Here is a 12,812-nt window from a genome sequence, read left to right as displayed (position 1 = left end):
TACACTAATTAAAGTATCCACCAATACAATCGTATTCAGCATTACAACACAGCCATCTAAACCAATGAAAAGTTCTTAGCGTCCTTGTTAGATATGGATGTACGCATATAATACATACATAAATTACTTATGGATACCATACCTAGTAAACTTGGCTTAATAACTATAGTAATATTAAGGACCAACACCTATATATTGAAGGACACAGAAACAATTACTCACCTGACTACTCCAATAGTGTAAATTGTGTAATCCAAATCCTGTTAAGGACATCACAACAGATACTGTTGGCAGATTGATCTAATGTGCGAGCTCAAGTGCCATGACATCCTGGCAAAGGAAAGCAAACATATGTCCACATATCATACCATCCTTCATTTGTTAAATCTCGCTGAACCTGAGAGGAAGAACAGAAGAAATACTTGTGGAATATGAAACACTAAATGGAAGTCGAACAATGAAGAAGCGACGGAAGGTAATGCCAATGGTGGATACTAACATCAAGTACCTGACATAAGCTGCACCCAAAAGAAAGAGTCAAACATACTAGGCACCCCTGCAGCACAAGTAATGAAATTAGATGTGTAGTTCCACCAAAATAACAGAGGCTGTAATAGCTTCCACAATGAGGATGTCGCCACAGGCAATAGGAACCTTTAGTCAAACTTTATATATACTAATGGCCAACAAGAAAAGGAAACAAGGAGAAAATTTGAACAAAAAAATGAAAAACATTACAAAAGAGTGAAGTAGTTATACAATTGTAATTGCATGAATGAAGAATACAGTATCTGCAGAACTCCATGTGTTCTTATCATATCTCTGACTATCACTATGCAGCTAAATGAATGTACTTTAACAAATTAAAAATAAAAGCTACTACTTGGGTGATGCAGGGTCACCTTCTCAGCTATCTCCATCCTAATGAAGAAATCAGAACTGTGTTGTCTAAATGATTAAAAATAGGATTAATTTCAGTTTACCCCCATCAACTTTAGGTCGATCATCATGTTAGTCCTTCTTCTTTCAATTTCATCAAAAACACCCCTCAACTCCCAATTTTCATCAGCCGCGCATGTCCAAACCTCCAATCTCTATCCAATTCCTCTGTCAAGTGATGACTTGATATCAAGAAGAAAGAAGAAAGGAAAAATAGACAAATTGCATTTAATCCCACCAAAATCACTAAAGTTAGGGGGTTGTGATTGGAACGAAGATGTGTATCGATATGGGGGGAAAATGGTCCGAAAGGTAACTTTCAAAATTTGACTTTCTTCTTGATATCAAGTCATCACTTGACACAGGAATTGGATAGAGATTAGAGGTTTGGACATGCGCAGCTGATGAAAATTGGGCGTTGAGGGGTGTTTTTGATGAAATTGAAAGAAGAAGGACTAACATGATGATCGACTTAAAGTTGATGGGGGTAAACTGAAATTAGTCCTTAAAAATATAAGCTGTCACCATAACAGAAAGTCGAAACGTACATGATAAATTATTACGAATAACGTAAATAACTGGATTTGCCAATCTGTACTGAGTGCTTAAATGTCAAGCTTATTATACATCATAGACCACCCTCAACAAACTCCTAAAGGTTGACATTGTTGGTTTTCATCACTAACAGACATACTGATAATTTTAGTTGAATTTCAAACATAAAATCCAACTCACAATCATAGTTGACATGCAAAGCATAATGCACCTCCAAGGCATCCTATGCATTTCAAAATGTGATAACGCTATCCCTAAACCTAATCAAGCACCACTGACTCGCTATTTGCCCGGACTCTTATCACCTACAACTTAAAATCAATTAGAAATCCGCCGAAACACAAGTAATGTTTAAAACATTGAGATGCCAGCCGCACACTCGTATTTAAATTAGGCTGCCACAATCACTCTCATAAACTAGGCCGCCAAATGTCCAACAATCAATTCGGCTGCCAGTCTCATGCCAAATCACATGATAGAACTTTTCCCCTCGGTGAATTACTCAAATGAGTGAAAAGAAACGACATTCAAGTACCCGATATCAAAACAGAACCATGTAAACATTATACACACAAAAATCTGCATAATATAGGAGAAATTCACATCGGGACCTAAGCATAAACAACATCAGTTTAAAGAATCAAGTTTGATCGGTGTACTCAAGACATTATGACCCAAAGTCCCCAAATCTTTCTTTCACCGACACAATCGAAAGCAAGAAACACCACACCATTCAATCTCAATACATTTATCTGACGGCATATCAGCCTCAATATCATCCCAAGAAACTAAATCAAAATTTAAAATTGAAATATAAAAGTATGGAGAACAGAGATACTCAAAACATGCAGAAATCTCAGTGCAGCTTCTCCTTTAGGAGTATAGACAGAACCCATGTTAATATCATCCAAGAATACACGACAGTAAGCTGAAGTTACCTTCTTGCAGATTACAGTTTACAGAAAACTCGAACTCTCTTTCCCTTCCTTAAGTTACTTTCTCCGTCCTTGTGTTCCTTTCTCTTCTTAAAGGTCCTACCGTCCCACGTAACCAAGCTACTCTTTCGTTCTTTATTATTTATTTTCAGGTTAGTTTTTAAATAGAGATAAATGAAGAAAAACGATTTAGATATTCTTAAGCTTTGTTTGGTTGGTAATAATATCTTTGGAGGGGTTCTAACGAGAACTAGTAAGTTGAGAACTTTCTCATTAAATCGTTTTATAATATTGTATTTATTTTTTAAATATATTTTTTTTATCTCAATCGTTTAATTTTTAGATTTATATAAGTAAATCATTTTTATAAATTTTCAGCTAAATCGATAATTATTGAGGAATTAAACTAAATTAAATTAATGGATAATCCAAATCTATCAAACAACAGCCGTTCAAATTTATAATTAATAAACTATATTAATGAATGTCTTAACAATTTTTAATTTAAATAAAAATTTATATAAATAACATATATATATATATATATATATATATATATATACACACACACCAACCAGGTCGTGATAAAAATATATAATATAAAAATAGATGAAAACGAATAAGTCCTCGACGACTAAGTAAGTCCTTCAGACTCAATGGTAGATACCACTCCCTTAACCGTGCAAATCTATTCCAAATAAGCAAAACATAGCTCCTGCGCCCGACTTTAGTTAACAACGCATTACGCATGTATGCAAAACCAGGCACCTTGGAACTCATATATCATCCGATTCATCACCCAAAACAACACACACCCCACATAAACAAGGTAACTTGTTTCCTTCTCTCTTTTCTTCAAATTGAATTCCTTTCTTGAACATCATGCATATGAATGCTCTTTTGCCAAAGGTTATATATTTGAATATGCGATGCTTCCGCATTACTGCAACCATTACTTTTAGATCTGGAGATTCCATTATTGCTTCCATTTGTTATCCAATTTTATGCTTCTGGGTCATTCCAAGTTCAGCTCTTTTGCTTGTTTTTGATACTGGGTCTCTGAATCTCTAGGTTGGTTTTGCGTTGCGGAATTCTATTGGGGTTTGTTTCGAAAGTTTAATTCATAGCTGTGTGATTCTGGGTTTGGAGAACCTTTATCCTGTTTGTTATAGAAATAATAATTGTGATGAGTATGGATTCCTCAAAGTTTTTATATCTATGCGTCTCAGTTTTGGTTTTTGCTATAAATCTCTTAGATTTTGGCTATCTATGCAGTGTAGCTGGGGCTGTAATTGAAACTGGTGAGTCTAGATTCTTGAATGAGCATGTTAAGAATCCGACTTCTAACTTCTTCCTAATAATCTAAATTCATGATTCAGTATTAACTTTGTTTTAAGTATAATTGCATATGTTTATGTAGATTGGAGTCCTGATTTCTTTTAGTGTTTGTTCTCTTTGCCATTTAATCGTTATAAGATTCTCGTAATGTTTTTTGTGTCCTTGTTATGTGTAGAGGTATATATCTAGTTTAGATTCCTACTCGGTTTGATTGTACCACCTAAAGTTTTAATATTGTTAAAATCTTTTAGGTATACAATTTTTTGTAGTATGGAAGGCATAGTAGTTAGAAGAGTTATCCCCTCAGACAATAGTTGCCTGTTCAATGCAGTCGGGTAAGCTCCAGTTTAGAACCTCTATTTTATCCAATACACTTTTCTTTTTAAGAAGTATCCAATACATATTGCGAACTGTCAAAAGTTTCAATTTATTGTTATCCTTTATTTTCAGGTATGTTATGGATCATGACAAACAAAAAGCTCCTGAATTGAGACAGGTTTTGATCTCTAGTATAGCCTTTGTGGACATAGAGCTGCTTATTTTCATTAAGCATGTATGATGCTGCTTGATTAATCTTTTGTACTTAAAAAAATTTTGTTCATCTTGGCGTGAAGGTCATAGCTGCAACAGTTGCAAGTGATCCAACTAAATATTCTGAAGCATTTCTTGGTAAACCAAATGAAGAGTATTGTGTTTGGATTCTCAACCCAGAGAAGTGGGGAGGTTCGTTTCCTGTTTCCTATGCATCTTGTCTTGGTCATACAACAAAAATCACATTGAAAAGCTATTCGTGTTGGGAGTTTTGGTTACTTTTTACAGATAATGAAACAATTAATTATACAGGAATGACTAATTTCGTCTCAGGCATTGAACATTCTTTATCTAATGACAAAACTGTTATTGTTCAAGTAATAGTTTTTGTGATCCCATTTTTACAAGATGGATTTCGAATCTTTCTTTTCTGGTAGATGTTTGTTTCAAACAAGCAGTAGGGTATTTTTATTCTTTCTTTCTTTCTTTTCTTTTTCAGTTTTTCTTGCTGAACGTTACTTTGTAATCAGCACAGGTGCTATAGAGCTTTCAATATTAGCAGATTATTATGGACGTGAAATTGCAGCGTATGATATCCAGACTACAAGATGTGATTTGTATGGTCAGGTAAGCTTAGTAGTGAGTTTTCATGCATATCAATCTTGTCAGCTCTCCACTACTGAGTGTTTACGCTTTTTCATATCTGTTGACAGGAGAAGAACTATTCGGAAAGGGTTATGCTGATCTATGATGGGCTTCACTACGATGCTTTAGCTGTATGTGGTTTTATCTTGTTTATTTATCTGCATCTTAAATTTTCTGGTTTCCAGTGTGGAGGGATAATCAAGAATGGCTTTGTTATGGTCCTCAATAGTAATCTGCCATCATGAGGCATCTTCTTGCCAACTGCACAAACCAGATGGTCTTACTCATCTCTTGTGTTTGCACATAAACAACAACGAGTTAAGCTATTTTGATACTTGTGCTATATAAATAATGTTAATGTAGTAATAATTCGTCTTTATGGTAAATTCTGGTAGTTATAATCGGTTTATCACTGGGTATGTTTCTATTTTGTGTTTAACTTTTTCTGCTTTCCACTGTTTCTTATAGAGGTTTATATTTGACTAATATGAGTATATGACTGTTCCCTTTAATGATGGTTAGTTTTTATACTTTGTTTAATTAGATGTCTCCATTCGAGGAAGCCCCAGAGGAGTTTGATCAGACTATATTTGCTGTTACAAACAAGACCATTGGGGCAGTGGAGGGCCTCACTCTTAAACTTGTGAAAGACCAACAAAGGTACAATGATGATTTAATGGGGTGCTTTTTTAGTAAATTGAAACGTACTAGATATGCAATTGTTTTATCTAGAGTACACAGTCCCGCTCAAATGTGACATTGATTGTTTACTCAGTTGTGCTTAACTGCCCTTAGATTTAGATCCAAGGGTGAAAAGTAACAAGGTAGTTGGAAGGCTCATTATTCTCCATTTCTGGATGTAAATCCTATTGCAGTTGTGCACAGCTGAGCACAAGTTAATTGACTACCAGTGCATGCCTCCTCATATGTGAAACATTAAATGCACCATAGGGTCAGGAACTTTTAAGTCTGGGATTCTTGTTCATATGATTAAAGAATGTAGATCGTTTGGTTCCCGGAATTGAATTCTTCTGCACTTTTGGTTCTGAACTTGTATAGCAGTGTTAAGAAAGTTTTATAGTTTTGGCGTTTTTTATCAATCTGGTGCCAAACTTATGAACCTATACAAATAGCAGCAGCAGCAACAGTTTTCACCTTCTGTATCAAATACATTCTTCAATGAATCATCGATATTTCAAATGTATCCGTTCTGACTACTTTGGACATATAGAACTATAGGAAAGTTGTCACGTGTTTAGCCCTCATTTAAGAATTTAAACGTAGTATTATCCCAAAGTCTGTTAAAGATCGCATAAAAAAAAAAAGTCTGTTAAAGACATTAGTTATGAACTTTTGCCCCATTGTTTTGCCAACTAGTTTGTAAGTGTGTGCTTCCTATTGAACACCTCATTTTTAGGTTTATCTGGTTCTCCATTTACTGCTTTTAGTATTCATATTGTTCAGGTGTGTATGTACAATAGCCTTAACTCCATAATGCTGCCTCTCAGTAAAAGGAGCTACACAGACACTGCCAACTTCACTCTGCGTTGTGGGGTGTGCCAAGTTGGACTCATCGGCCAGAAGGTTAATTCTGTACAATACATTAAGCTTGTCTTGTTTGTTTTTCCAAGTGTGGTGTCCTACTTTCTTATGATGCTGAAAGTTTTCTATAAATATTCAGGAGGCTGTAGAGCATGCAAAGGCGACTGGCCATGTCAACTTTCAAGAATACAGATAACAGAAGCTGTGTACAACAAACCAAAATTGTCCCATTTCAGTGAAGTGAGATTTCTCATTTCCTTGTAATTCAATTATTGATTCATGTTGGGCCAAATATGACAGATAAGTTGTAATATACTGTGAGTGATTTATTCTGGGTGTGGGAAATGGAAATGGGATATGTATGTTATACCATACCATAATACCAAAAATAAAAACAAAGAAAAGGAAAGTGTTGTATTTGGTGTACCCATCATTTTGTGGGATCATCTTATCTGGTCTACTGGATATATTTTCCCTGAATCTGCCTTACATTGACCAAATATATTTGCAAGATCTCTTTTGTCTGTATGTGCTTCAGATCGCCTCTGCTAGGGATGGCAATAATCCCCAGCGGGTAGGGTACCCACGGGTATTCGACCCTAACGGGGAAGATATACGGGTATAAACGGGTAACGGGGATGGGGATCCTTAGTATTCGGATTCTTAAATCGGGGTACGGGGCGGGTATGGTATTTTGATATTCGTCCCCATCCCCACCCATTAAGGATGAAAATATTATTATATATAATTATATAATTTATTATTATATATATTTATATATAATTATAAATAAATATTTATAGTAAAAAAATTTGTAATTCTCTTAATAAACATTTAATGGACCTTCCTTTTTATTATATATTTTTATTCTCTTAATGAAATTTACCGGTATTGTTATGTTTTAACCAAGACTTGTATTTATTTTTATTGGATTGAAGTATGAAACTTATTTATTTTGGTATTTGATTTTAATTTCATACTTTTATATAATTGTATTTCGTATTTAAAAAAAAATTTAATTTAATACATAATTGTTAACGGGTACGGGTATGGAAACGTAATCCCCAAAGGGTACGGGTACGGGGAATCTCCATTATCTAATTACGGGTACGGGGACGGGTACGGGGATGAAAAATGTAAAAAGGTATGGGTACGGTATTTTGATCCCCGTACCCTACCCTACCCATTGCCATCCCTAGTCTGCTACATGGAAGTATTCTACTTGATAGATGGATGAGTACCATTGTGTTTTGTTTGTGGTTCTAATTTGAGGGTGTTTTGAGATAGTTGAAGGAAGAAATCCAACGTAGTATTCTTTTGAAAGCCTTGTCCATGGGAATTGGGAGTTATAGCCAGCGCTTGCTTGAAGTTCCCTTTGCTCAATCATCTCATCAGGTATTGGGGCTGGTCTTAGCCCCTACACCGCCACCCGATCCCTATACAAGCAGCCTTTGGAAGGCCATCTGGAACGTCATAAGTACCTGGGAAAGTGGCGTTGCATGCTTGAAGAACATGTGCTGTTATCTTGCCTGCAAGAAAAGATTGAGCAGAAAGGGTTGTGTGAGGGACATGTACTGCGTGTTGTGCAATATTGTTCATCTATATAACATGCTGGTGGTGCTGGAGCTACAAGTATGCAGGGTCATTTGCTTGTTGTATATCAAAGTATGCCAAAAGAAAATGTTGCGCAAGTGTTTATGGTCTATATGGACAACAGGAATTCTCAATTATGGGAGGACAAAAAGCAGACGCCAATGGAAGCAGCTATATTAAGCTTGGGTTGGTATAACGACTTCAAGAATAGCTACTCAACCCCTAGAGATTATGCACCGCGTTAAACCGGAGCAAGTCTGGGAGTCAAGTCTAACAGTGATGGTGCTTACATTGCAGGCTCTGGTAGAGGAGGCTGTGGTATGGTTTTAAGGAATGAAATAGGTGAATTCGTTGCAGGGGATGTCAAACCTTGTACAAAGTTGACGTTACCCTTTCATTTAGAATTACCGACTCTCGTTGACGGTATGAAGCTGGTAAAAACTTTGAATTATTCCTGTGAGTCATGTCCCTGCCAATCATGCCTACACAATTCATGTCACTGCCAATCTTTGTTTACACAATTCATGTCCTTGCCAATCATGCTCTAACTTCCTGTGAGAGTCAAAACTGAAGCTAATAGAGTAGCTCATGTCCTTGCCAATTAGGCTCTAACTTCCTGTGAGAGTCAAAATTGGTTTGTAACTGCTCCCATCTTAATAACGGATGTTCAAGTCCAGTGTTATCTCCCACAAATCTCGTGCCTCAAAAGCTCTCTGGGCAAAGTCTTTCTCGTGAGAGTGCCACGAGCCTCCCCTCTCCTACAGTATTTTATCAAAATCAATGTTGATGGTATATGGGATGAGAGTTAAGAGTTAGAAGCCTGGGCAAAACATTTCACCTAATAAAAACAGTAACACGAAATGGCCAAGTTCAAACCCCTTTTTCCCTTGAGTAAACAAAAATTCATTAGATTCCCGAACTAACTGAGAGAAGATTTCCTTGCTATAAACTGAATGAAACATTTCTCATAACAATGATTACATATTACAAACTAGGAAATGTTATCACTGGTCTACAACTCCCCTCAGATTCTATTCTAGACTTGAAATGATACAACATAATGACTTGCTCTCTGGATGGATCATTTCCAAAAGGAGACCATTATCATGTGCATTTTATTCATAGGCTCCTCGTACCTTTGAGCAGTTTCTAGTAGCAAAAAGTTGACTCCTTAATCTTCTGGGTCTCTAATGAGCAAGCTCTGCTGCTACTCGATGTCTAGATCTTCTGTTTAAGCACATGACGCAGTTGGACTTTTTGACTGTCCAACCTTGCCTCCAACAGTCTTGCCTTCAAACTGTTCTTCTGCGCGCCAAGAGGGATGCACCCTTTCATACCCCGAATATGATGATTCCCAGAGTCTGGTGAACTCCACTGCCCCACTAAATCAGAGGGGCTGAAACCACCTTTACCTGACCCTCGATCCGGAGACAAAATACCCCCATTGGATATCCTTCCATTTGAGAGCCTACCATTTATTCCCTCTACCGAGATAATCTTGTAGTTATCTTCACTATTCAGACCAGATCTCCAAAGCCTTGCTATACTTGAGACCTTCTTTGACTGCTTTGTTGGCACCGAGCAAACCTCACTGATTTCAGTAATTGGTGTTTCCTCCCCATAGTTTTCTTCTTCCCACTCGGTTCCACTCTCTGAGACGTTACTCTCTCGGTGATTCTTATTGACTGATGGGGCACTCCCATCTGGCGAATAGCTTGACTCAAGATGGCTGACAGTTTCCCATCCACTCTCATCTTCTTCTATGTCACCATTCTCACCAACATATGCAATTGCGTGCCTCTGGATCCGATTTTTATGGATTCCATTAGCTTCAGGACTCACGGTACGAATTTTGGAAGCATGGCTAACAGGACTGTAAGCAACACACTGTTCAATCTCCCTCTCATTAGGCTCACCAAAATTAACTTCTTCAAACACAGAAAAGATATCATCAGGATTTGGGGGTTCATAAGAAAAGTCCTTGACGTCTTGAATGTTTACAGCAGCAGCAGCCTGTCGAAGAAACTCTCCTTCTCTCACTTCCTTCACCTCTGGGGTTGAACTTCTTGACTTCAAAAAATTCTCAAGATCTGCCACAAGTTTGTTCATCAGAGAATACTTCTCTTCAACTGCCACCTTTGCATCAACAAGCTTCATTTGAACACGTTCCTCACGCCAGACCTCAGCCATCTGCAACATCTTCCTTTCCTCTTCCACTTCATCTCTAAGTTTCATGGATTCTCTCTTTAATGCTTCAACTTCAGCCTTGTCTTCTCCAATTTCCTTAGCAAGCTCATCACATACTTCCTCAATTAACTCTCTTGCCTTTCTTTCCTTTTCGTAGTCCTGCATGTATCGCTTTGCAGATAACTTGGTATCAGCAAGCTCATTCACCAATTTGGAATTGAGTATTTCAGTTCTCTGACGACTCTTTCTTTCTCGGTTCAATTCAACCTTGATGTCGTCAATAAATGCACGAATTTTCTCATGCTCTCTGCTCCGCCATGAAACCTTTTCCTCATTCATGTTCCTCAAGAAGTGTTCCAGTTTCTTTTTTGAGGAACGTCGCTCCAACTCAAGCTCCTGGATGCGGGCTCGAGCCTGCTCTAATTCAGATTCAAGTACATTCACCACTGATGCAGCACTCGCTTGTTGGTCAAGAAGCTTCATTTGGCTGTAAATCTGGCGAGCCTCTTCTGATGATTTTAAGCAGACAGGATCCCATTTTGTTGCACCCTCCATGACAGAGTTTGATAACTGAAATGAGGGTTGAAGCTAAATCTTAGAGCAAAGGATATACATAATCTTAAATTTTCTTAAGGGTTGAGTAAGAGATGTTGACAACAACTGAAACAAGAAAAGCTAATATGACAGCTAAAGTGAGAAAATGTATGTGTTATCCCTAATAAGCCTAATAAGGTTTAAATGAGGATATGTTTTTTACCATTTATTTAAGTGGCTCATACTTGTTTTAAAGTTAATCCCCCATATTTTCCCACTTTCTCTTTATTTGGCAAGTCTAGCTAGGCATAATCTGAATTTACCTCATCTCTGCTTCTCACAACCATATAGTTCCATACTTTCCCTATAGTTTTCCATAAATGACAATGTTCCTCTATAGAGGTGGTATAATTTGATGCAGTGAAAAGGACGTGGTAGAGTCAAGTCATTTCACAACTTTAAGACCAGTAAGTCCTTCTGCTGAATTTCTACAAAAATGTTTGATCAAATATGTAAGTTCCCCCATAGGAAATGAATTTGTAAGAGTCACTCATTTTTCTTTTCAGATACAAACATAAAACTTCTAGTATCTCATACCATGACAATCCATTCCTTTGGAAACAAAAATAGGTGATTACATAAAAGGATCTTCTTCTTTTTTTCGAAAACAGACCGGAGGTTTTAACTAGTGTGTAACGTAAAACAGACTATTGGAAAGTAAATCATCTGAATTGGTACAGTTATGCCAGTTAACCGGACTTAAATGAAGCTCAGCACGTCTGCCACATGCACCGAACGATAAAGAATTGTTATTGTACTCTGGTTTGAAAAATATGATACCCGCACAGAATTTATGGATAATTGACATTCATTTGGAAGAATTATACCTTGCGCAAGAATCCACTCCTTGAGGTGGAACCAGGGCTTTGTAAATTATCCTTAGCTTCAGAAGAAAATCCTTTGCTATTCCGTTGGCGAAGAAATGGTGCCCCAATATGGCCAGCATCAGGCTGCAAACAAGAGAAGAATAATGAATCTCAATATCCACAGTATACGACAGACTCCATAACTACCCACCGCTTGAGAGTACCCAGTATGTACGAAAAGAAATAGCACGTAAGGACTCAGGATTTTAACTGAACGCATAATTGTCATCCATGGTAACTTGTAGGTCACAGTTCCATCTTAAGACATCACCAATCTTATCAAAGGAAAAACGCTAAACAAATATCAGCAACCAATTACCATTCTAAAAGATCCTAAGCAGGAAAGTAACAACAACTTGAAGGCATTACCATTTTAATCAAGATTTCAACCTCAACCCTAGAGACACAATGATGATGAACATTTCAAAAAGAGAAGAGAATCATTTCAATGCAAGCTTAAAAACAACACGTTTTCTCTTCAACATCAATCCACCCATATCAGCTGAGTACTAATCCTAGCTCATTGCGCCATCATCAAAAACAAAGCACAAATCTTGTGCTACAATGCTTGGTTTCTTAAACCCCAAATTGAAGAAAACTATCACTACTCTCTTAACAAAAAAAATAATAAATCAATACTTAAAATTAAAGAAAAAGTCAAACTCCATAATCAGATTCATCATAAACATTTGACCCCAAGAAAATCCGAGATCTTATTTAAGAGGCATTCCAAGTGCAAATGCAAGCTCTACCGCTCTCACCTGAAACCCTAACTGCGGTTCACTCCGTCTCTCGACACCCATCTCCGGCAACTGTAGCCGCCAGAGTCCGGCGGCGAGCTTCCTGGCCGACATGGGGATCTCCTTTCCCTTCCTGCCCTTCCTCCTGGCTCCTCCTCCTCCGCCCTCCTCCACCTCAAGTTCATTTTGGTCTTTCGGCCTCTCCTTGGCTTCGTCCGCGTTATCCTCGATCTTCCACTTGAGTAAAGGCGTCTCGGGGCGGCTCCGCTTCCCGGTGGGGAGCCCGGCCCGCTTGAGGCGGGGCAACCCGGAGGCCCGGGTCTTTCGGCGGGCGCTGGGGGGACGTT

At 37.7% G+C, this 12,812-nt stretch overlaps 2 protein-coding genes across 2 annotated transcripts; one reads left to right on the top strand and one right to left on the bottom strand.

The window, feature by feature from the left end:
- The first annotated feature begins 3,111 nt into the window (after positions 1-3,111).
- LOC101307868 (ubiquitin thioesterase OTU1-like) lies at positions 3,112-6,994 on the top strand. Its single transcript, XM_004294331.1, has 9 exons — positions 3,112-3,258; positions 4,019-4,102; positions 4,218-4,263; positions 4,382-4,490; positions 4,834-4,925; positions 5,012-5,074; positions 5,488-5,603; positions 6,452-6,527; positions 6,625-6,994. Exons 2-9 carry the CDS (start codon positions 4,038-4,040, stop codon positions 6,679-6,681), a joined length of 624 nt encoding a protein of 207 aa, XP_004294379.1. The 5' UTR covers positions 3,112-3,258; positions 4,019-4,037; the 3' UTR covers positions 6,682-6,994.
- Positions 6,995-9,105: 2,111 nt separating this feature from the next.
- LOC101307570 lies at positions 9,106-12,604 on the bottom strand. Its single transcript, XM_004294330.1, has 3 exons — positions 12,487-12,604; positions 11,687-11,809; positions 9,106-10,835 (listed from the first exon to the last, which is right to left on the bottom strand). Exons 1-3 carry the CDS (start codon positions 12,577-12,579, stop codon positions 9,297-9,299), a joined length of 1,755 nt encoding a protein of 584 aa, XP_004294378.1. The 5' UTR covers positions 12,580-12,604; the 3' UTR covers positions 9,106-9,296.
- Positions 12,605-12,812: the final 208 nt, after the last annotated feature.

Source organism: Fragaria vesca, linkage group LG3 (genome assembly GCF_000184155.1).
Source record: "Fragaria vesca subsp. vesca linkage group LG3, FraVesHawaii_1.0, whole genome shotgun sequence".
NCBI classification, from domain to species: domain Eukaryota; kingdom Viridiplantae; phylum Streptophyta; class Magnoliopsida; order Rosales; family Rosaceae; genus Fragaria; species Fragaria vesca.
The sequence above is the reverse complement of the archived record's forward strand: the minus strand, read 5'-3'. Positions and strand labels throughout refer to the sequence as shown.